The sequence below is a fragment of the Emys orbicularis genome, chromosome 4 (assembly GCF_028017835.1).
Source record: "Emys orbicularis isolate rEmyOrb1 chromosome 4, rEmyOrb1.hap1, whole genome shotgun sequence".
NCBI lineage: Eukaryota > Metazoa > Chordata > Testudines > Emydidae > Emys > Emys orbicularis.
This window is the reverse complement of record NC_088686.1, coordinates 44,567,324-44,591,820: the sequence shown is the minus strand read 5'-3', so window position 1 is coordinate 44,591,820 and position 24,497 is coordinate 44,567,324. Positions and strand designations below refer to the sequence as shown.

The window sequence follows — 24,497 nt, the reverse complement described above, 5'->3', positions numbered from 1 at the left end:
GCAGAGCCAGGATAGAGAGGGACTAGCTTGCCTTAGCTCCGGTCGGCAGTGCTGACTGGAGCTGCCAGGATCCCTTTTCAACCAGGTGTTCTGGTCAAAAACCGGACACCTGGTCACGCTACGAGCAACAGCCCCAGAACCAACATCGCGGCCGGGGCAGCCCTGGTCATTGGCTGGGCTCTGAGGGAAAGTCACTGACTCCTTCCCCCAGTGTAGGGCCCTTGACTCTGATCGTACCCCCTTCCCCACCGAGTCCTGCGGCTGGTCAGGACCATTTGGCCCTTCCTACCTTCCTTCTCCTGCGCATGGCGCTGGCCTGGGCCCTGTCTCAGAGATGCATCCCCCCCCCCGTTAAATCCTCTGTCCCGTTTGTCCAGGTGCTGCTTCAGTGGCGGAGTTCCTGGGCCTGGCCTGCAGAGTCATCAGAGGCCATGGCCCTTCTGGTGGGAAGCGCTCTGTGCCAGCAGGGGAGTCAGCCAGTACTGATGGCCCTTGAACCGCTTTCATTGTCAACCCTCTCCCAGGTGTCCCACAGGACAGCGGCCACTGCACAGACAGTGTTTTAATCCAACACGAGGGTTAAGATCCAAAGTGAGGGTCACAAACCAAAATGGAGCTCACAATTGGACACAGCCAATCCCCAATCTCACACACCCAGGCCTATTCCTCTCCCACTGATTTAAAAGGAGCTAATCACATGCATGAAGTTGAGCACATGGATAACTAATTGCAAGATGGAGGCCTACAGTTGCCTAATGCTGTGTTGTGCTCTACAAGGGTTGTTCCAATTGGCCAAGCAGTGAACCTGGCTCCTAGGATGAGAGAGGGCCTTTAGGAGAAACAGTAACATCTGCTCTTGGTTTATTTATACCATCTCAAACCTGTTGATATAGACCTGTCTATGCAATTTACCTTTTTTTGTCCTTGGATTAACTATAATAATTACTATGGAATTATTAAAGTATCACATACAAGCTCACAGGAAATCAGGATGCTAATCTAGTTATTTGCAGCATATTTATGAATCCCCAAACGAGGGATAATGTAAATCTTAATTAAATAAAAGTGTTTGTTTTTACTTCTGTTGCTATTATTTAATCAACATCTCTAAAGGCAGACTCTTGGAGGAGTAGCACCAACGTTTTCTTTTCCCTGGGGGTGCTGCACCCCTGCTCCACCCAGAGGCCCTACCCCTACTCCACCCCTTCCCCCAAGGCCCCACCTACACTTCGCCTCTTCCTGCCCCCGCCCACCACTTTCCACCCTCCCCCAAGCCGCTCTCCAAGTTGCCCAACAGCTGTTTGACAGCACTCCCGATTAGCTGATTATGGTGCTGCCAAACAGCTGATCAGGGGTGCTACAGAACATCTGTGGCTGGTGGGTACTGAGCATCCATTATTCCCCCCCCCTCCATGGGTGCTCCAGCCTCAGAGTTGGTACCTATGAGCAGATTGATTGCTTCTGTGGACTGCAGCCAGAGATGGGGTTGGGAATCCTGTCTTCCCTTTAACCACTGCACCACTTTCAGTTCTCTCTTGCTGACAGTGTGTATTGGATTGACCTCTGTGTACTGGATTACGCTGCTGCATGATAGCATGTCACATACGTAGGTATTTGGCAAACTTCATTTCTGCAGGACAACTTGCAGGATTGGGGCCTGATTGCTGATATAGAGGAAACTGTGAAACTGACTCACAGAGGGAGTAAAAACAGGAAAAAAATCCAATCTCTTTTAGTGTTGGTGTTTTTAGTAACAGTAGTGATAAAAAATGTGACAACATGACTTCTCTTTCTAGATGTTGCCCAGATTGTAGATCCCCTTGCAAACAGAGGATAAGGCCTAGAGAGAAGTAAGGGTGAGCCAGCTGGGCTCATTTTCAACTAATTTCATTAATACTTTATTAGCAAGACAAGCTAGACAGATGTCATTTGAGTGTGAACATAGTACTAGCATAGATTCCAGCACATGTTGGCATGCCTGGCAGTGAAATGGTAGAGAAGGAAGCAAAAAATGCTTTAAAAATGCAGCAATTGCTATAAAGAGTCCTTTGAGTAAGAAGGAATTTGAAAATTTAGTTTAAAAGGATTTTAAAAGGCATGCCAAGAATTAGTAACAGTAGTGGTAAAAAATGTGACAACATGACTTCTGCTGCAAGAAGTGAGGTTCTTACCCACGAAAGCTTATGCTCCCAATACTTCTGTTGGTCTCAAAGGTGCCACAGGACCCTCTGTTGCTTTTTACAGATTCAGACTAACACGGCTACCCCTCTGATTCAGGAAAGTAGGGTAATATTCAAAAATCTCTACTGTGTTTTTTAAGGATATTGATCAGCATAAGAGAGTGTAGTAGCATGAATGTACAAGGAATATAGGAAGTGGCAGTTATAGACTCAGTAGGTAAGTGTGCTTCACCATAAAACATAAGAAGGTGTTGTCAATGTATAAGAAATAGACCCCTCAGATATCTGCTAGAAGTAAGTCTGACCAGGGAAGGGTTCATGCTGTATTTGGGTCCCCTAGTTTATTAGTAGCCATTCCTAAGATAGCAGTACACTGCTTAATGACTGTCTCTCTCATCTAGGGTCATGCACAGGATTTTCCCCTCATAGCTTTTATTTTAATTTTATTTTTTTAAAAGTCTTTTATGAATCCTGGTAATGATGATATCTCTTTTGTACACTCCCTTGTATTTCAGACACTGGAGCAGAGTGTGTCTCTGTCCCCTACTCGTCTTTATCACCTTGATAGAATTAAGCAATCTTCTGGGTTTGGCCTGTGCTTTGTCTTTCCTTCCCTAGTCTGGTTGCTGGTTCCTTATTGGGTGAACATGTGCTTTAGCTCTGCTCAGTTTGCTGCTGTGAGGTAATCTGCTAGTATGAGCAGTGCGGAGATTTGTGGTAGTCTAGCTGTTTTAATTGGTTAATAAAGCACCTTGAGCACATTTCAGTTTTGGGTGGGGTTTGCTCTAATGATTTGGAAGCTGGTGGTAATAAGGTGTAAGGAGTGAATAGCTATATAATGAGAGGCTCAAAAACTTTCATTGGGATTTGAGTTTTGATTGTCTAGCGTTTTGTGGTGGAGGGAGCATTTATTTGCTGTTCTGGTTGATGTAGCATGAGACCTTAACTGTTCTTTTCTGGATGGTGATTAGGATGAGGGAAGTGATCTAGTTCTGCTCTGTGGTGGACTGTTGCTGTGTACATAAAGCATTTGTTTGTTGGACTGCAAATGTAAGGTTGTTATAGGGATTTTGTTTCACTAGGTGTAACTGGCTGTTAAACTAGAGTCCTGGATTTTACTCTCAATTGATTGGATTATACTACTGAACAGCTCTAGCAGTAGTCTTATTGATGGATAGTGTGTCTACCTAGTGACTTACTCATTCCACAGGTCTCATTGTGGTTTTTGTAAACAGTCTTTTTTTCCTATCTGTGTTTTTGATGAGACCACGTGACTATGCATAAACTAGGGGGTGTTCAATCTTCATGTGTGCAATACAACATTAATCTGTTTGTGTTATCTTGGGGCTCTCTGAAATGTCTTTCTGAAGTGCTTTTTCTGAGTTGACCAGTAGGCCCTTCTGTTGCAGTAACTGTCAGAAGGTATGAATTATTTTTTGAAATCTTATTCTGCACTTGATGCCTTGATAACAATTCTATTTTGTAGCATTTCTAAGATCCGGTACCAGATTAAACAAATCTTTTGTCTCAAAGCCTATGAAATAGAACAAGAGACCATGTGCCTTTATTATTACTATGTTTGAGCATCTCTCGAAGTAAAGACGTGGTTGGTGGGTAGCTCATCGGGGAGGAGTCCCATTTAACTCTCATGGAATATGTTGCTGAGGGTGACCTATTATCTTGCTTTATTGAGAATGCTACAGAATAGTTTGGGGATATTGCTATTTCAGTTGAGTAACTCTGCTCAAAACTCCTGTATAGGCAGGCTTTGCATCTGGGGAACAAAGACTGGAGATGGAGAGAAGGAAATGCTTTCTGAGGGCCCTGAGGAAAGAACTCAAGATATACAAATCAAAGCACTTTGCAAGCAGCTGGACCAAAAGAGATACTCGGGTGGGTTAAAGTCTCTAGACATGTGCTTTCAGGGGACAAGCCACTCCCTGTGCATTTACTTGTAGTAGGCACTAAGGGATCTTTGTTTACTTGAGACTCTCTGTAGAGTGAACCACTCATGAACCTTCCAGGAAAATTCCCCTGACAATCTAAAAGAAAAACATTGTTTCCTGGAGTGATAAAACTTTTGAGGGGAAAAAAGGTGGCTGCTGGAGACAGTCTTCCACAGTTGCACTAATTCTCTTGTAGTCTCTTCATCAGGAGATTCTTGTCTGGAGGACAGATAGTCAGATGATCTGACTAAGCAGGGGCTTTACATTTGATCAATTTTGAAGCTGAGTGGAGATAACTGTCATAGAGGTCTGAAAAGGGAAGGACTGAGGCTGCCTCATCCCTGTCTCATGCCACATTCCTGCATCAAGGCATGTGAGTGTTGATGTCTTTGATCTACAATTGGCATGATCTAACAAGAGCCAAGTATTTTCTACAGCACAGAATTAGTGCAGAGTGGCTTTAAATCTATTTTAGGGTGCCAGATTGAGTCAAACACCCTTTTAAACATAATTAGAAAGCATTGGGGGTGGGGTTTTTTGTGTGTGTGTGTTTTTTTTTTTTTTAAAGTCACCTGTTTCCAGTATCCATGGAGTAAATTTGGAGCCTATCATTTAGTTTTACTGGGGGATTATGAAGCAGAGCTGACTCATACTATAGCTGCTGCAGGTCAAAGAGTGCAACTGCCTTCTTGAAATAACATTTAACATATGCCCCCACATGCTGAAATCCCTTTTACAAAGTCTGACTAATTAATGAGGCTACAGGTCAGCCTGCTGACATTGCTCACTCACTGTTGCTTGAAGGAAGAACATTTCCACTTGCTTTTGTAGGAATTCCTTCTACTGCTCTAGCTAGGATCTGCCCACTTGGGCTGCTGATCATCTTTTGCATGTGAATGCCCTCATCAGCTGTTCCTGATTCCCCTCCACTCCCTTAGAAACTGAATTTACCAATAAAGAATTTAGGAATGGGTAGATTTCCAGTAGAGGCTTTGGGGAGAGGGCCTAGGAGGGGAAGCCACCATATAACTGTCCTGGTTCTCTCTCTCTCTCTCTATGACAGGTTTCAGAGTAGCAGCCGTGTTAGTCTGTATCCGCAAAAAGAACAGGAGTACTTGTGGCACCTTAGAGACTAACAAATTTATTAGAGCATAAGCTTTCGTGGGCTACAACCCACTTCTTCGGATGCATCCAAACTAATTACCTCCTATTCAAGTTTGCTAAATACAGTTTAAAACAATGCATCCCAGTGAACAACGAAGGTTCTGTAACCTTACTCTGGCACCCAACACACCACTATCCAGACAAAAAGGCACTCAGGTGCCTGCCCTGAAGAGTTTCCATTCCAAATGAGACTGCAGAGGGGATGGGTGACATTAAAAGGGGTGCTATGGGAAGAGTAAAGGGTGTGGCAGTACAATAAGAAGCTGTACATAAGAATGCCATACGGGGAGCAGGTGTAGGTAGAAGGGGAAGGCACATGCCAATCTCTCTCCTCTCCCTGAGCGTGGGTGGAAGTGCCAGGAGCCTATTCCTCTCTACTGCCCTGATGCAGATGGAAAAGGATGGCTCCATGTGCACCCTATGTGGGGAAGAGAGATGGGAGGAGTTTGGGGCTCAGACTGAATCCCCTACCTTGTATCCCTGACAGTCACTGAGAAAAGCTGCCTGCTGAGCGCCTGCCATAGCAGCTCCAACATGGAGGAGACTGCGAGGGTGCCGCTGGTGCCTCTTGCCAGCCCCATTATATGTGTGACAGGGGTAAGAGGGCGGCAGGAATGAATCCCACATGTGGCCTGATGCTGGTCAGTTACAGGAAGGGGGTGTCCCTGATCACCCAGTTTAAACTGGCTTCCTGAGTGTGCTGGGCAGGGTGATTGTGTAGGGTACACAGGAACCATTTGAGGAGTCTTTGGGATTGGGTGGGCAGGGCTGTGGGTTCTATCCATAAACTAGACCAGCTTTGGCTCTGGGCAGCAGGCTTTGGCCCTGGGTGGCATGGCTCAGATTACAGGCCCCCCTGCCCAGGGCTGAAGCCCATGGGCATGGGCTTGGGCTTTGGCCTTCTCGCCCAGGCCAGTGGGGCTCGGCGGGTTCAGGTTTTGGTCCCCCCTCCTGGGGTCGTGTAGTAATTTTTGTTGTCAGAAGGAGGTCATGGTGCAATGAAGTTGGAGAATCCCTGAACTAGACTGAGCATGCAAAATTGCTGGCTGCTTTACACCCCAGCTGTTCCTTGCCACTTCTGCTCTGGGGTTAGATTTCAGTGAGAGATGGCTCCTGGGTCAGTGCTTTTCAGACGTGTTAGTCACAAGCTCTGGCATGTCTTCTACAGGGGACAGGTTGGTCCAGCAGCAGAGACCAGCGGTGCTACTGGCTCTTGTGACTTTTAAAATCATGAATCTTGTGATAGTCTTTCCTAAGCTCCACGCCTGATAGCAGGAGCGCACACAAGAACCTCCGCTTCCCGTTTTGTAACCAGAGGCAGGGCGGGGGAAGGAGGCTTCTGGCCCTTGGCTTTGTGGGGGGAAGATTGAGAGCCTGAGCCGAGCGCCCCTGCAGCCCCAAACCAGAAAGGGACTAAACACTCCCGGATGTATGTAAAGAAATCCATTCTCAGGTCGCTGTGGGGTATTTGAACCCTCTGTGCGGCTCGGCCGGGCCCGGGATCTCTGGCCCGTGGCGGTCCGGCCGGGTCACGCTAAAGGGTTCTTGTCTGTGATGTGGCTGGGCCCGGGCGCCCAGAGCCAGGAGACCAGAGAGGCGCCCTCAGCGCCCCGCTGGCCGCGCCTGGCCTGGCCCCGCCTACGATGGGGCGGCTCCCTCGCAGTCAGCTGAGCACAGGGGCGGGTCTAGGGCCGCTGGCGTCGGGTGACCTGCGGGTGACTCAGGCTGCGCCGCACTTCCCGGATCCTCCTCTCCCCGCTCTGGTGCCGGCTGGACCATGCTCGCCCTGACCGTGGCTCTGCTCCTGGCCCTCGGCTCCGTGGCGCGGGCCGAGCCCCTCAAGTTCGAGGACTGCGGTGAGTGGCTGGTGCCCGGCTCCGCGGGGCGCTGCGGGCTCTAGCCTGGCGCCGCCCGGCCATGCTACGCTCCTGCAGCCCCGGGCCGTGTGCGAGCTGGGTCGGGTGCCGCACACCTCCCCCCGCCGGGCTGGGGCGGCTCGAACTGGAGCAAGCCCGGCCCACGAACCCCTGGGAGGGCTGGGAAGGGGGTGAAAGGTGCAGGGAAGTCTTGGAGAGGCTATTTTCCTCTCTGGGCCGGCTGGCTCGGACCCTGGAGGGTTTCCTAGCGCCCTCCCCGCCCGCCTGGGAGTTGCTGTCAAGGCTTTTCCAGCTTTCCCTTACTAAGCATCCCCTGGCCTCCATAGGGAGCACTTAATGTGTCTGTAACCCCCTTCTCCGGTACCTAGCGGAGTCCTTAGCTACGCAGGTTAACCTTGTTGCTCCCTGACTGACAGCACTTGTAGGACGCTGCACACTCCCTCCCTGTTCCTCTTCTAGGTCCTAGGCTACAGACTATGGTGGCTGGTATGTCTCTGGTCTGTTGAGAAACCAAGGAGAGACTCCCTAACAGCGGTTCTGTGCTTGTTGAGCTAAGGGTGAATTTAGGGACTGGGATACTACAGTGAGGAGATCCATAAAGTACCTGCATTTCTTACTTCAAGCTTCACCAGCTCTCCAAATCATTTTATTCGATGTTAATTGTTTAAATAGCATTCAGTGAGTGTCCAGATGTGTGCCAGGTGTCATACAGAGCCAGTCTCGTCTCTGCTAGGCTTGCAGTAAATGCAGATAGCAGCCGCTGACTCTCTCTTTCTGTGGAGAGCAGCCATGGAAAATTCATGCATGTCCCATTGAATAAGTAACTCCTGGAGTTTCCAGCTCAGTTTCTCAGTGCCCCTTTGAGAGCAATGGGAAATCCTCTCTTCTTCAGCCTCATGTGCATCCAACTCTCTCCCCATCTAGCCAGCTTTTGTTAGAATTTCAAAATGAATAGCCTGACAGAGGGCCAGAGATTATATCTCTGTCTGCATTCGACAGTGTTTCCCAATCTTCCTGAAACATTAACTTAAAAGTGGTTTGGAGCTCACACTGTCACGGGATTGACACTTACAAGAAATCAAACACTCACCGAAGTAGGCTGAAGGAGGCAGTTCAGGAAAATCTACACTTACCACTGATGGAAGTACCAAAGTATATTTAAAAAACAAACAAAAAAAAAAAAACTATAGCAACTCTCTGGCTGCCATCCTAGAACTGTAAGCTCTTCCGATTAGGGACCCTGGGCTAGATTCACAAAGTCGATTGAGGAGTTAGGCATTGCAATGCTTAGGTGCCCTGCCACCCAGTGGAATAATTTGCAGCCTCACCTTAGGGGAGATTTAGGTGCCTATGTAAGGGATTCTCAGAAGCCAGCAAGCTGAGTGGGGAGAGCTACCTAAGCTAGCCAGGAGTGAAATGCAAGGGAAAGGGGTGGGGATTAAGGCCCAGATCCACAAAGATACTTAAGCAACTAACCCCCATTGATCTGAGCCCTAAGCACCTGACTGACAGGCCAGAGGCCTGTTTCTGCTTGGGATTCTCAGCTATGAACCTTCTCCTGGTATTAGGTGCCCTAAACCAGGTCATCCCAGCGTGTGCCCCACCCCATCACAGCTAATAGCCCAGTGCTTGGGGCCCTCACTGGGGATGTGGGAAGCCTGATTTCAAGTCCCTGCTCTGCCTGACTTGGAGCAAGAACTTGAACCCAGGTGTCCCACGTTCCAGAGGAGTGCCCTAACCGCCAGGCTATGTGGGAAGCTGTCCTGCTTTGTATAACTATTCATTAGGCCAGCGAGGGAGACTGACTCTATAGCCTGGTGGTCAGGGTGCTCAGCTGGGCTGTGGGAGAATCAGATTCAAGTCCCAGCTCCAAATTAGGCAGCATGGGGATTCCATCCCAGGTATCTCACACCCCAGCTGAGTACTGTAACCACTGGGCTAGTGGGTATTCTGGGACCCATGCCTGTGGCCCCCCAGCTGTCCTTTGTGTGAGTTAAGTGTACTGTGAGCCTGCCTAATGGATTGGGCCCCATAAGAGGGAGAAGAGAATCCCACTGGGGCTTAGGTGTGAGCAAGGGCTCTAAGTAGCTTATTAGCTGTGGGGTGGCATCAGGACTGAGATCATTTTATACATGCCCACTGGCAGAAATATAGGAGTCTAAATCCCCATAGGTTCCTACAGAGTTAGGCAGCAGCTGAGCAGGGTTTTGTTAGTGTCACTGGCACTTAAATGTTGGGTCTAAAGGGCCAGTTAGGCACCTAAGGAGCTAGTCTTGTTTGTACTGCACCTTGTACTCTATGGCCCTGCTTCTGGTAGAGAGGCTGCTGGGTTCTGTGGTGATAACCGCCTCTGAACAATGGATAATGATAAATGGCAAGATACCAAGTTAGGGGGTGGTATCCAGTGGGATTCTGTAAGCTACATTGATCCAGGCATGTCCATCTTGTGGAACAATCGCACTGATCTGAAAGAGGTGCATAAAGAGCATATCAGCAAAGTTGAGCAATAACACTACATTGGGTAGCGTTCAGAGACCAGTTGGGGCAGACAAATAACACAGAGGCCTACGGAGAATAAAGGCAGGAAGGGACTGGTTTTTAAAGGTATTTAGATGATTAAAGATTCAGATAGGTTCCTAATGTGACTTCTCCCCCTCCCCCCCTCCCAGGGTGGAGCAGGGAGAAACCAGTGACCAGTCATGCTGAGAAAGACCTAGGAATCCTAATGGATGATGGCAGAGCTGTTGATAAGCCAACACAAACATTATGTATTGGCTTTTGTATGAACCAGGGCTCAATATCTAGCTTCTATGGGGAGGTCACATTGACCCAGTGTTTTTGTTAAAATAAAGACAAAGGTGATATGGGGAGTAAAGAGATGAAGTGACCTTCCCTCCCTCCAATCTAACTCACCTCTGGCCTCCATAAACAAGATACGATGTTATAAAATGACAGATTGCTCTTTCTCAAAGGCTGAGAAAAGACTGGAAACAGGGCTTTTTTGGCTAATTAGAAAGATATCTCCAAGGCTGCTTTGTGTTGGTCACATTGAGTTTAGTAACAAACTTCCTTAACTGATATCTCAGTAATTGAGTTAAAGCTAAATTTCTCCCCCAATGCAGTGAAGTGAGAGAACTCTAAAGCTTTGTCATAAGCATTGTACTCTGCAAGAGACTGGGACTTCCCTGGTATTGATAAATACTCAATGCTGCCTTTGTCTGCCACCGCCTGTCTTTAGGGCTTGCAGAGTGCATGCCCACCCACTGACAGCACTACACTTGCTGATGAGGAGGTTTAGTTGATCTTGTGTTGCACTCCAGTGCTCCCAGGTGAAATACTATTTTAAAAAATTACTAAACTTGCCTTGTCCCATTCAGTCTTGACAAACAGCAGTAGAGTCTGTCTGTGTATAATCTGAAGTGGCTGCAGAGAGCGAGGCCCAGCATGTAGTCTGTTCCCTCCCCTGAAGGATGTGTATTTCAGGGCACACATTGGTATAGACAAGACAAAACCCTTCATAGTCACTAGAACGGAGAGTGAGGACACTTGGCCACTTAACTAGTCCCCCTTCTTCCTAGGGGACGCTATTGTCATGTGTCATGTCTGTCACCAAGCAGAGCCTGGCCTCCTTTCTGTCCCACCAAGGCCAGTGTTGACTTATAACTCCCTTCTCTGCTACCGGTGTCCTTTCCTCTTCCCACTGCTCATCCGCTAGGGCAGTGGTCTCCAAACTTTTTTGATCGCGCACCCCTATCAGTAAAAAAAATTTTGAGCACACACCCCCGCCGTGCCGGCTCTACCATTTTTGCCAAAGCAAAAAAAAAAAAAAAAAAACTAAAAAAAAAAACCGCTCCTCTTGCCGCGCACCCCACTTTGGAGACCACTGCGCTAGTTCATCCTCTGTTTTCCTGCCGTGACAGTTGCAGATTCTTCCCTCTCCCCTCCATTTCATCCCACATGATCTTCCTTTCTGGCTGTTCTTACCATGTTTCCCCCTCCTTGAATCTCTGCACTGACTTTCCCACTAAACCAGGGGTCTCAATCTCAATTTACCTTAGGGCTAGTGCCAGTCCTCAAATCCTCCCAGCAGGCCAATGTCCCTCATGCTGCCCAGAACCCGCTCCCCAAAAAACTCCACCCTCCACCTGCCTAAGGCTCTGGGATGGAGTTTGGGTGGGGGAGGAGGTCTGGGGGAGGGGATTGGGGTGCAGGCTCTGTGAGGGAGTTTGGGTGCAAAAGGGGTGAGCGGTTGGGCTCTGGGAGGGAGTTTGGGTGGAGGAGGGGGTCTGGGGTGCAGGCTCCGGGAGGGAGTTTGGGGGTTGGGGGTGTGTGGGGACAGGATGCAGGCTCTGGGAGGGAGTTTGGGGTGTGTGGGGACGGGGCGCAGGCTCTGGGAGGGAGTTTGGGGGTGGGGAGGGGGTGTGTGGGGAGGGAGTGTGGGTGCAGGCTCTGGGAGGGGGTCGGGAGTGTGGCGCTTACCTGGGCTCCAAGGTGGGGTGGGCCTGGGGCCTCTGTGTGCTTCTGCTCCAGGCACCGCCCCTGCAGCGTCCCATTGGCCGCAGGGGCTCTTGGGGCAGGGGCAGCCCCGCCCCACCCCTGGGCCGCAGGGAGGGGTTGGCAGCCACTGGAGCGAGCAGGTAGATGCCGCTTAGCACCGCTGCGCTGCTGGGGCCCCTGAGGGGGGAGCGCCTGGGGGTGGCAGGTGGGGCCAAGGGATAGATCCGGCTCCAAAACTGCTGGAGCCCCGCGTCTACTTTGGGGAGGCTCACGGGCCGCAGATGGCCCGCGGGCTGGGAATTTGAGACCCCTGCACTAAGTCCAAGCTTCCCCTTCTTGTCTCTAGCCCTGTTTACCTACAGAAGCTGGTATTTCCACCTTCCCCTGCAGTCCCTGCAACTCGCCCAGTATTTTCTTCTGCCCCCTGCCTTGTCCTCAGGTCCATTGCTGGAGGCCATTGCACTAGAAGAGGTGGGGAACAATCCTGTGCAAGCACCAGGGAGCTGGATTAGATGGTCCCTAATAGTCTCTCTTCCAGTCCTAAGTGTTAGTTGATCTCCTTCACCGGGCCCATGCTGCCCCCGTGGCTGGCACTGTCTCCCCGTAAATATAGTTAGAGAAAAGGTTTGGAGCGGTACATTGTGCTGCCATCTCCTGAAACCCAACCTGTTATACCCCAGCAGGTCATTCTGCTGACCTGGCTGCTTCATGCTGCCCTGCACTTGTAACCCACACATCACCACGGTGTGGTGTTCTGTCCCATCTAGTGGCACTGAGACCACTTAGAGATTAATGAGTTTGCTCTACAGCCTTAGCTAATGGCCATATGACTTTTAGCTCATGCACTAAGCTCCAGAGGTCCCAGGTTCGATCCCGCGCGCCGACACCCGGAGTCTGTCGGTGTTACACACCCACTCAGATTCCGTGTGTTCCAGAGCAGGGTTTTGCTTTTCTCTATGGCCCGTTGGAAAGCATCTTTTATAGCCCAATACAAACTGTGGTGCCAATGGGAGGGGGAGGAACATGTCTCCTCCTCCCAGTTTTTGCACATCCTTAAGCAGTGGTCTTGTACTAAATCAGTACTCTGCTGCAGGAGCGGTCCAGAGCATTGCAATGCCACTGAAATTTGACCCAGCCATCCCTCTGTTCAGATGGCGACACAGCTGGGCCAAATTTCAGTGAGTGGCATTGTGACACAGCTGGGCCAAATTTCAGTGAGTGGCATTGTGACCTGATGCAGAGTTGCAATGCAACTCAACCTTGGCCCAGATGCTTCTCTGTCCAGATGGAGGGCTGCCAGGCCAAATGGTTTTGCAACCTGGTGCACAGTCTTTCTGTACGGCAGAACACTGGGGAGTCTGCGAAGAACTCACTTCCTGATAGCATCGACTCACGCAATGGTGACTTGACTACGGTCTAAAAGTACCTACATGGGGAACCAACATTTGATAATGGGCTTTTCAGTCTAGCAGAGAAAGTATAACACGGTCCAGTGGCTGGAACTTGAAGCTAGACACATTCAAACCGGAAATAAAGCGTAAATATTACCTCACCCACCTTGACGCTCTAAATTTTTAACAGTGTGAGTAATTAACCATTGGAACAACTTACCAAGGGCTGTGGTGGGTTCTCGCTCTCTCGCAATTTCTAAAATATATGCTCCAGGAATTATTTTGGGGAAGGTCTATGGCCTGAGTGACACAAAAGGTCAGACTAGATCAGTGGTTCTCAAACTTTTGTACTGGTGACCCCTTTCACATAGCAAGCCTCTGAGTGCGACCCCCCCCTTATAAATGAAAAACACTTTTTAATGTATTTAATGCCATTATAAATGCTGGCAAAGCAGGGTTTGGGGTGGAGGCTGACAGCTCGCGACCCCTCATGTAATAACCTCCTGACCCCCAGTTTGAGAACCCCTGGACTAGATGATCCCAATGGTCCCTTCTGGGTTGGTATCTATGAAAAAGAGAGAGGGGAGACTCCCTGGTTGAGAGAGAGGGTCCCTGAGGGCTCTGTGTGAGTGTATAGTGTGGGGAGTAGAACGGGGTCCCTGATGGAAGAGAGGTAGGGACTGGAATTTGCTTGCCCCCTCCCCCTTCTCAAAAGTTTGACTTGGTGCCCCCAGAGAGTTAGAGCTGCTAACACCCAATTTGCCAGTATGGACCTTGCCCTGGCAAGATCTTTAGTTGTCCCACCTAATAGGGCTCCCACTCCGTCCCTAGGGAAACTTTCAAACCTAAGCAATCCACATCTCTGCCTCCCCGTTCCTCTCCACCCCCCAATTTGTCCTACTTCAACCTAATCACAAAGCACCTTCTTTGTGCAGAGGGGGTGAGTCTCCTCACTGTACAAAGCTCCCAACGCCTCTGGGCCATGTTAATCAGAGAGGTCATTTAGTCCATCATCATCCCCATCCCCCCTCTCTCTGCTGAGGCAGGGCCAAGTAAACCTAGAGCATCCATAACGGGGTTTTCTCCAACCTGTCTTAACCCTCCACAGATGAGGATTCCACGGCCTCCCTAGTTAACCTCTTCCTTTGTTTAACTATCCTCATCATTAAGGCTAAGATTTTGTTACGGATATTTTTAGTAAAAGTCGGGGACAGGTCACAGGCAATAAAGAAAAGTACACGGAAGTGGTGACCTGTCCCTGATTTTTACTAAAAATATCAGACAAAATGGGGATCTGCAGGTACTTACACGGCCTGCAGCGGGGCTAGGAGCTCTAGGGGCCCCCACCGTGGGTTGGATGTTGGAGCTCCAGGGTCCCCTGCTGCCCATGGCTAGGAGCTGTGGAGGCCCACTGTCTGCAGCAGCTGGGGGGCTGCAGGGTCCCCCCACCACCTGCGGTGGCCGGGAGCTCAAGGGTACCTCCGCTGCCTGCAGCTCTGGGGCCTGTGGTGGCCAGGAGCTGTGGGATACCTCCAGTGCCTGCGGTGGCTTGGAGCTCCAGGGGACCGCCAGAGGCAGCGGGGGTACCCTGCAGCTCCCTGCCCCTGCGGGAGGCAGGGGACTCTGCAGATCCTGACTGCTGCAGGCTGAAGTCATGGATTCTGTGACTTCTGAGACTAAATCGTAGCCTTACTCCTCATTAACAAGCTTGTGTCTAATCTAGATCTCCCTTGCTGCAGACTAGGCTGATGACTTCTTGTCCTACACTCAGTGGCCATGGAGACAATTGATCACTGTTCTTTTATAATAGCCTTTCACACATTTGAAGATTTATCAGGTCCCCACTCTGCCTTCTCCTCTTTAGACTAAACAGGAGGAAGGGTTGAAAGAATTGGCCATTGGTCATGTTTTCTAAACATCTCATTTTTATTGAGCTCCTCTGGACTCTCTCCAGTTTGTTCACAAAGTAGCTCTAGCTGGAGCCTCACTAGTCTCCAAGACTCTTTCCTTTGAAGGGTGTGTGTGTGTGTTTTATGCCATGTCTGGCATTGCTGGTGTGTGCGTGTCATGTACACTAGGACTGGGTGTTTATGCTGCTTGGAGGCCTCTGACTGTGGATAACAGGGCCCTAAAATGACCAAGTTCTTGTTTGTTCTTGCAGGCTCCAAAGATGGGAGCATCACAGAAGTGAATGTGAGCCCCTGCCCCACACAGCCCTGCCAGCTCCAGAAAGGGACGTCCTACAGCGTCAATGTCACCTTCTCCAGCAGTAAGGGGTTGAGCTTCTATGGGGGTGGTGGCTTCTCTGCAGCGGTGGGTGGAGATGGGAGGGCAGAAGGGGAGGTAACCACTTTTCATCCCTGGGACTTGCCTGCAGCAGTTGGAGATGTGGGGAAGGATGGTTGGGAAGTGTCCTCATGGTAGGAGAGAAATGAAGAGCATCTATTGGTGACCTCATCCTACACTGCATCCCCATGAGCTGCAGGGGACACTGCACGGGGTGGAAATGGTGCCCTGCCCGAATAGCTCTGGAGCTGTGGGCAGCTGCTCGTCTCCCTCTCATCCCTTTCCCTGTCCTGCAGAGATCGATAGCCAGGGCAGCAAAGCGAAGGTGTATGGGGAGATAATCCATGTGGATGTACCCTTTCCCATCCCTGAGCCTGATGGATGCAAGAGTGGGATCCAGTGCCCCATTGAGAAAGGCCATTCCTACAGCTACCTGAACAAGCTGCCTGTGAAAAGCGAGTACCCCAGTGTAAGTGACCCACAAGCCACCTCCAGGTCTTAGAGCTACCCAGCCTAGTCAGGGCTCAGCCCCACAGCATGCCCTTGAGCAAGGAGGCCCTTTTACCCTTGGGAATAGGAGGTGCATGGGTGGGGGCTCAGGAAAAGCGAGCAGTTGAGGTCACCTGTCAGGAGTCACCTCTGCTCCATGCACCATTCTCTCCAAAACCAGTCTCCAGTTCCTGACCCCAGGCCAGGCCAGACCTGTCAGGGGAAGCAGCTTGATTGTGACTGCAGGGGTTGGGGAAGGTGCGTACAGTGTTTGCAGGCCCCTCTCTGGGCAGTGCTTCTATATAACCTCCTTCCAGAGCCTGTGACTCAGAGTCATGGCCCTGCACGAGCTCCTCCCTCCCAGCCCTAGTGCCTCATGGTGGTGGGGAGCTTAATGAAAATTTCAGCTCAAAGGGCCAGGACTTTTCTTAACTGAGACACCGTGCAAGGCCCTCTATCATCGCAGTAGGGTCAGTATTGACTTGGAGGGTGGAGTGCTAGTCCTTGGAGGTTTCCCAGCCAACCCTGCTTAGCATGCAAGATGTTCTGGGGGTACAGCGTAGCTGGAATTGGCCTGCTGCAACTCACCTGGCTCCCAGTCTGCTTCCAGAGGTGCAGTTCCGCCCATAATTGGGGGCAGAGGGGTGGGTTCTCTCCTTCCCCACCCCACGAAGGAACTCAGACTGCCCCCATGCCTGAGGACCAGCAACTCCCTGCACACACTCACTTCCTTTGTCTCTTCCAGATTAAACTGATTGTCCAGTGGGAGCTGATTGATGACCAAGGCGAGATGCTATTCTGCTGGAAGATACCTGTCCAGATCACCAGCTAAGGAGCCCTGCTTGCCCTGTGGGCGGCTTTGGGGGAGGGTAGAGGGGAAAACCTGGGTCAGACTCTTCTTATATAATGGGCATTTCCTGGCATCTGCTTCAAAATTCTGCAGCCTACAAGCAGCCAGCACGGTGTTCTCCCAAAGCTGAGGTACCGTTGCTGCAGGGGCATCAATAGGCAGAGGGCTCAACTCCCTGCAGCTTGAGTGGGAGCAGAGTCTGGCAGCCTGTGGTGGCAGTGGCTGAGCAGCACACTGCTGGAGCTCTGTGGAGGTTTTTGTCTGCTTGAAATGAGCATCACAGAGATCTCTCTCTCTCTCATGCAAGGGGGCTGGTGTCAGCTGCTGTTAACCCTTGAGTGCCTGTCCTGATAGAATGCTACTGCGTCCCTCTGCTTTTCTCCTGCTCAGTCATGACCAGAGTATTCCTGCGACCTGCATCTGCCATCCAGAGCCAATGGAGGGGGAAGAGAGGGGAACTGGCACTGCCACTTGTCTTCCATGAGCACTGGTATCTCCTTGGCTCAGCAGTGGCCAGCAACTCTACAGCTGGGAGAATGCTTCCTCTGTGCAGGCACAAACCCAAACCACCCACAGTATCTCTGCAGGGCTGACTCTGACTAACCAGTGATTTGCACTGTCTGCTAACTTACATAGAGCTGCTGCTAGGGGCTCTTCACCCCTAACCTCTTTTTATAACTTTCCTTTTAATAAAGGCTCAATAAAAACTGCCATCTGCCTGTTTTTCCTTGTGTGATGGGGTGGCCAGCGTAAGGTGGTATCTTCAAGCTGGGGTCAGAGATGCCACTATCATTATGCGAGAGGAGTGGATGACGGCCCAGCTGGGGAAGCAGCCAGCCCCTGCAACGTCCTCTTATGAGGAGGCAGCTTGAATCCAGCCTGGCACTTGGGCTCTGGTAATATGATCTCCCCTCAGTTATATGAAAGGAAAAACATAACAGGAGTTAAGGCTACTCACCAGCTAGTAGTAAAATGTCCCTTCAGAGCTGTGTACCCTAAATTTAAAAGGGCCACCTCTCCTGAAAGAGAGAGTCTGGGCAAACCTTGCTAGAAGACAGTGGCCCTCCACTGGGGAATTAAAGGAAGGTGCTGCTGCTGCACTGTGTGCATCATCATCTTGGATGGATTCCTCCCCAGGGTCTGAGCTGTCAGGCTAGGCAGAGATGAGGCAGGGATTGTCCTGACCAACCCCAGGGTCTGAGCCATAGGGCCCCAAATCAACATTTTATTTAACAACAATGACAGATGTTCCCTAGCAGATTCCATTAGGAAAAGCCACCAATAGCTTTACAAAGCTGGAACCCCATCCCACTGCAAGGCAATTGTACAAAGTGCAGGGGTGAAAGTCTTGTGCCCAGGGAGAGCAGGGTCCCCAGGCCTTTCAAACCTGCTGGGCTCCACGTCCAAGCCACCTCCAGAGGACAGGTGGCATCTGTACAAAGCTGGAGCTGGCCCTCCTCACACTCAAGCTCCCAGGCCTGGGGTTCATGCACCAGGCTGTGCTTTGGGCCAGGGCAAAGACACCAGCTAAAGCAATGAGGGGTAACACTGGCAACTATGAAGGCTCTGGACTATGGGTGGGAGTGGGGTGAAGTGAAGTGTCCTGTGAGCCCTCAAACAGGACAGCATGATTTGCTATCAACCCCTCTGCCAGGTACTGGGGAAGGGCTGAGGCTTCTCTCCGCTATTTACACCGGTTACTGGGGAGCCGGGGGAAGGTGCTGCCCTTCTGCAGCTTCAGCTGCTAGAGTTCCTTAGTTTAAGGCCGGTTTAGCCATTTCAATAATGGTGAGCCTCACAGGTCTGTGCAGTGCAGGGAGGAGGGGGGCCCTGCGGGTTGGTGGGGGAGGGGAGTGGGGGGCCCTGTGGGTCCATTTTGTGGCAGAAGCAGAAGGTTGGTGGTGAGCAGACCAGGCAGGGAGGTGGCTGCAGATGCTTGGAGCTCTCTACCCTGGACTATGTCCCTATGGGCCCAGCCAGGCGAGGTGTGGCAAGAAGGTTGTGCGCTTTGGGGGACGAGCAAAGGGCATCAAAGCTACTGCAGTCCCAGGGGGCCTCTCTCCAGCAGATGGATCCAGGTACCAGCAGAGTGTCTGAGGGGGGCCACCCTTGCCCCGTCACTCCCCTAAAGCTGTGCTGCCTCCAGGCTCTGGGTGGGTGCAGGAGCACAGCGGTGGGGCTCAGCCTGCACCACAAAGCCAGGCGAGCAGTTGCAGCGGTAAGAGCCCTCTGTATTTTCACAGGTGCCGCCCTCACACAGGGGCCCAGGGCTGCTCACCTCCTCACACTCGTTAATGTCTGAAAGGAGAGGGAAGGGAAAAAAGCCTGAAAGCCGTGTTCTGCAGCACAGCACCCCCACTACACAGTACACCTCCAAACCCAGCTGACAGAGCTCCCCCACACCTAACACCCCCATTGCAAGGAGCCCTCCAAACCCTCACACCCAGTATCTCCATGCTGCGTAGGGCTCACCAAACCTCCCACATCCAGCACCCCCATGCCCAGCAGCCCCCAAGCAGTGCCGTAACAAGGGCAAGGCGAGTGAGGCACTTGCCTCGGGCACACAAAGCGGGGGAGAGAAAAAAAAAGCTGCTGGCACGGAGATATTTATAACCCAGGTGATCTCCCCCCGCCTGGCCCCACCTGCCGCCCCCCCCCCCCCATGCCTCCCGCCCGACTTGTTCCCTCCCCTTCCCCAGCCCTGGAGCAGAGAGTCCCTGTCTTTCCCCTGCAGCAACTGCTGCCGCAGGGTCCTGGTGCCCCCCATCTCGACTGCCAGGGCAGACTGACTCTGAGCCTGCCCTTCCCCCTCAGACCCTTTCATTTTCCGATGGGACCCTCCAGCAGCACAGCCCCCCCCCCCCCCCCGCCCGCAGTCACCGCTCCTGCCCCATGCTGGGCAAGGAGGCAGCCCCATTCCTCACCCCCAGTGAAGCTACAGTCAGGGGCAACAGCAGGGGAGGAGGCGCATGCAGCGCCCCCCGGCACCCACCACGGGGGAGGCGAGGGAGATTCCTGGACCTGAGAGGGGCCGTAGGAGCACATGCAGTGGCAGTGGTGGGGGTGAGTATGCTGCTGGGGGGGCAGGAAAGGGGGACTCCTCCCCCAGAACTTGCTGCTGCCGGCAGGGAAAGGGCTGGGGGGAATCCTCCTCTCTGGCCCCTGTCCCGGAGCAGCCTGCCTGCACCCCAAACTCATCCCCAGCCCTGCCCCACCCCAGAGCCCACACCCCCAGTCAGAGCTTTCACCCCCCCACCGCACCCTCAACCCTCTGCCCGAGCCCTGAGCCCCTCCAGCACCCCAAACAACTTATCCCCAATCCCAGCCAGAGCCCTCACCCCCCACACTCCTACTCTCGCCCTGAGCCCCTCCCACACCCCAAACCTCCCATTCCCAGCCCCAGACAGAGCCCTCACCCCTACTCTTGCCCTGAGCCCCTCCCACACTCCAAACCCCTCATCTGCAGCCACAACCCACAGCCCTCACCCCTGCACCCCCTCCCTCCGCACCCCCTCCCATCCCCAAACTCCCTCCCAGAGCCTGCACCCCAGACCTCCTCCCTCACCCAAACTCCCTCCCAGAGCCTTGGGCGGGGGAGGGGGACGGGGTTTGGGGCACCACCAAAATTTCTACAAACCCGCCACCCCTGATCCTGCCCTGAAAACCTGAACTCCCAGCATTCTCAGGGCACATGCTGATCCCTAGTGGCCACTGCTGATATCCAGCACCTCCCTCCTCTCTTAACCTGTGAGTCCCTCTCTGGATTGGAACTGGACTGGAACCAAAGACCATCTTGGAAGCAACATTACCAGCCCAAGCAGTCAAAAATCATGAGTTAGACCCCCCAAAATCACAGGCTCTACCGCCGCCACTTCATTCATTCTTCGGCGGCAGGCCCTTCCCTCCGAGAGGGACTGAGGGACCCGCCGCCGAATTGCCGGCCCTGGGGGAGGGCGCAATTTTATATTCTTGCCTCGGGCGCAAAAATACCTAGTTACAGCTCTGCCCCCAAGCCACACATCGCTGCCCCAAATTCAGCACCCCCACATTGTAAAGCAATCCCGTTACCCCATGCTGCAGTGCTCCCTCATGCCCAGCAACCTCACCCTACATAGGGCTCCCCCACACTCAGCACCCCCATGATATAAACTGCCCCCCATCCAGATCACCCCAAGAAGAATGCTTTGTGCTCCCTCTCTTAAGAATGAGATGTGCTAAACAACAAGATTTGGGGGAAAGGGTGATTTTGGTTTTGCAAAATTCCTCTTGCTGATTTGACAAGGTTGCTGGGAAACAGAGACGAGGGCACCTCTGGGGTGGCCCTGAAAGGGGCTGATTATCACCTCAGGGACCAAAACACAGGCAATGAACCTTGCACTGAGCAAACAAATGAGTGTTTTATTAACCTTACAGCTGTTCCAGAGTGCTGATGGAGGCCTTTTGTCTGGAACAGCTTTTCTGGGGCAGGAGTGCTAGTGCAGTGCAGGCCCAAGAGCCACCGGCTTTTAAATACCATGTTGATTAGATCTGCTGAGAGCACTGCTACGTGACAGGTGGCCAAAGCACCTGTACCCAGTCTGCACCAGTGCTCATGGTGTGCTAGCACCACAGGGAGGCTGCCCCGACTGACTAGAGCGCACACAGCTCCAACCCGTTCTGCCCTCACTTTGTTTCCTAGATCCCTTCTTCTTCTCCACTTTTCATTTCCCTGAACTTTTAATTATCCTTTGTTTCTCCCCACAGCTCCCCCACACACAGAGCGAGCAGGGTTCCCCCTCATTCTCCACAGCACCCCCACCTCCAGGACTCAGCAGACAGGGTTCCCCCTCATTGCCCACAGCCCCCCCCATACTGAGTGAGTGGGGGTCCCCCTTCCCATGACAGATCCAGGCCTTGTGTGAATCTCGCCTCAGTCAGGCTGTATGACCCAGCCACATGTGCCAGGAATGTGGCTGATGCCCTGATTAGAGTGACAGCCCTGGGTGCTGAGGAAAGGGGTCCCTCCTGCCCGGACCCTGGTTCTCTTCCCTGCAGTTCTGTGATGGGAACACAGTCGGAGTGGGGGTGGGGAGACCCTCTGGGTGCGGTTTCACAAGCCCTGGTCCTATGGAGCTCCAGTGACAACTGCCATTCCCAGGCAGTGACGCTAGGGGGCAGCAGGAGGTAAGGAATGGCTGAGGGCTGCATGCGCTGAGCTCCACAGCGGAAGTGACTGGGAGCTGCAGAACTCAGCCAGCACTCCTCAAAACCAGTATTTTAGCTGTGGGGGTGGAGGGCAGGCAGCTAGCCCACCCCCTACCCTCTGTGGGGCCATTTCTCTCACCATTTGGGGCCACTCACCTACACAGGCCATGTGGGTCATGTCCAGCTGGAAGCCGTCAAAGCAGTCGCAGGTGTAGCCCTCCTGCACGCGCACGCAGCGCCCGTTTTCGCAGCCATTCAGAATGCCGCACTCCTCTGCCTGGAGTCCCTCAAAGCTGTCAAAATGCCCTGTAGATACAGAGGGTCCATCAGCCTACAGGGAACACGCTGGGGGGCAGGGGAAGGCTTTATGCCCACAGGGGAACAGAAAACCATTAGCCTGGCAGGTGGGTGACGTAGAGGGGCCAGGGGCAGCAGATACGGATATTGGTCTGGATAACACAGATGGGGCCCTGTCCAGGCTGGCTTTAGGAGAATGAGAGGGTTACTTTCTGGGCACAGCCTGAACCTAGAGGAAGCCACCAGGACACCTCTTGGTCTTCTTCAGTACTCACCAGTTTGGCTGGGCAGGTAACGGGGCTGGGACTGCGCTGGATGGAGCTGAGGAGTGCGTAGGAATGTGCTGCCACCAACCTCACTGCTCAGTTCTCTCTGGGGGAAGCTGGCATCAGGGGCTCCATACTCAGGACTCAGGTAATTGTAATAGGGCCCTAAGTCTGGGCTATAGAGTCCATAATGAGAGTCTTCTAGGCCTGGTCCATACTCGTATCCGGGTCTTTCTTGGAGTCCAGCCTCCCTCTCAGTCTCTCCCCTGGCCACGTTACACAGGTGAGCAAATTCCTCTGGAGGTGGAGAGAGAGGGAAGGGGCAGCTTAGCACCATGGCACGAAGGAGGGTAAGCCCCTGACTGTCCAGGCATGAGCTAAGTGGGGGGGTTGCATCAGGGATGGACTCAGGCTGGGCAGAGAAAGGCCAAGCCCAGGAAGAGCAAAGGTCAGGCAAGGGTCCTAGGGTCCTTATGGGATTTGCAAGGTATGTGGAACCCACACTCCAAGCCATGACCAAGGGGGTTGGATACCTGCCACAAAGAGCCCCCTGGGCTGGGACTCTGTCAGATCTTACAACCTAAGCAGGATTTGGCCTTGTACACTCTTGGAGGGGAACCCCTCCTGCTCCGGAACACCTAGCTACTGCAGGGAGCAGTGAGGGTGACTGAGTAGTGGAGACTCCCCTCGAAGTCAATACTAACTCCAATGCCTCAGCGCAGTACTAGGGGTGCTGTGACACTAAGTGCCATCATTCAGATACATTCAAGCAAAGGACTCACATGCCACCTCAGCCCTGAGCCAGAGGGAACTCCCCTAGGAACGACAGAATTCATTCCCTGCGGCACATTCAGTCCTTGGCTGCTAATAAGGGGGCATTTGATGACACATTGTGTGACTGGTTTCTGGGATGTGGACACCTGCTCACTGGGGTCTGCTGGGAGAGCCCCCTCTCCATTCATCCACAGCCCACAATGACCTTTCACTCACTGCTGACCGTTGCAGGGTTTGACTAGCAGGAGCCTAGAGGCCAAAGGCTCCACAGTCCCTGAGCAAGCCTGTCCCCTCATTCCTGTGACTGTGCATTCTCACCAGAGGCCCTATGGGGGCAGAGTGCACAGTCCTGGCTCCAGGCCTCGCCATAGCGGCAGCAGCACTCGGTGTACGTGGTCCGTCGCCCCCGCAGTGGCTGGTTGCAGATGTAGTTGGAGACTCTCTGCCAACAGATGTCCAGGTGGATTTCATGTTCATCCAGGTCTTCTGTTCGTGAGATGGACAAAGAATGCCATGGGGACATCCACTAGGTCTCCTGGGATCCCTTAGGAAAGCGCCTTGCCCAGTGTTTTGCTCCCAGACTGTGCCCCGCACTCACACCCCGTGCACTGAATTTCAGACCCAGCCAGCACACTGCCCCTCCCACAACATGCCTCATATACAGCGATCCTCAGGTTCTGCACAGATCCCTGCATGCAACATTCCCCCTCGAGTCTGGCACTGTACCCCACAGCCCCTGCTCCCCCATGTGCAGCACCACCTTGCCTATGGGCTACTCCACCACTCTGCACCTTATGTCTATGCTTCCCTCTCCGAGGAGGCATGCATGGAGGCAGGGCCGGCTCTGGCTTTTTTTCCGCCCCAGGCAAAAAAGCCTCCCGCCGCCGCCCCCCCCCCCCCCCCCGGGGAGGGCACCGAGCCCGGCCGGGACTCCGCTCTCCCCGGCGGCCAGAGCGCCGGGAGGAGGACGGAGAGCCCGGCCGGGGTTCCGCTCTCCCCGGTGGCCAGAGCGCTGGGAGGAGGGTGGTGAGCCCGCCGCGGTTCCGCTCTCCCCGGCGGCCAGAGCGCCGGGGGGAGGGTGGCGAGCCCGCCGCGGCTCCGCTCTCCCCGGCGGCCAGAGCGCCGCGGGGAGGGCAGCGAGCCCAGTCGCGGCCCGCTCTCGGGCCGGAGTGCCGCGCCGCCCCCCTCCAGATGCTGCCCCAAGCACGTGCTTGGTGGGCTGGTGCCTGGAGCCGGCCCTTCATGGAGGTCCTGGGGTGCAGCCTGCACTGCAGGCCCAGGCCAGGATGGTGCAGA

General features: G+C 52.9%; 2 protein-coding genes across 2 annotated transcripts in view; one reads left to right on the top strand and one right to left on the bottom strand.

The window, feature by feature from the left end:
• Nucleotides 1-6,972: 6,972 nt before the first annotated feature.
• Nucleotides 6,973-17,391, top strand: NPC2 (NPC intracellular cholesterol transporter 2). The gene is made up of 4 exons (XM_065402645.1): nt 6,973-7,146; nt 15,217-15,324; nt 15,638-15,810; nt 16,576-17,391. The coding sequence occupies exons 1-4, from the start codon at nt 7,068-7,070 to the stop codon at nt 16,660-16,662; spliced, it is 447 nt and encodes a 148-aa protein (XP_065258717.1). The 5' UTR covers nt 6,973-7,067; the 3' UTR covers nt 16,663-17,391.
• Nucleotides 17,392-18,805: 1,414 nt separating this feature from the next.
• LTBP2 (latent transforming growth factor beta binding protein 2) overlaps nt 18,806-24,497 on the bottom strand; it is a 113,721-nt gene continuing 108,029 nt past the window's right edge. The window contains exons 33-36 of the mRNA XM_065404166.1: nt 23,520-23,687; nt 22,437-22,724; nt 22,021-22,170; nt 18,806-18,978 (exon numbers count right to left, since the gene is read on the bottom strand). Coding sequence (XP_065260238.1) covers nt 18,806-18,978; nt 22,021-22,170; nt 22,437-22,724; nt 23,520-23,687 — 779 coding nt within the window. The remainder of the gene's footprint in view (nt 18,979-22,020; nt 22,171-22,436; nt 22,725-23,519; nt 23,688-24,497) is intronic.

Coding starts and splice junctions, on each gene's coding strand:
- NPC2 (XM_065402645.1), top strand. CDS start 7,068: ATGCTCGCCCTGACCGTGGCTCTGCTCCTGGCCCTCGGCTCCGTGGCG. Junction 7,147..15,216: donor CCTCAAGTTCGAGGACTGCG/GTGAGTGGCTGG, acceptor TTGTTCTTGCAG/GCTCCAAAGATGGGAGCATC. Junction 15,811..16,575: donor TGAAAAGCGAGTACCCCAGT/GTAAGTGACCCA, acceptor TGTCTCTTCCAG/ATTAAACTGATTGTCCAGTG.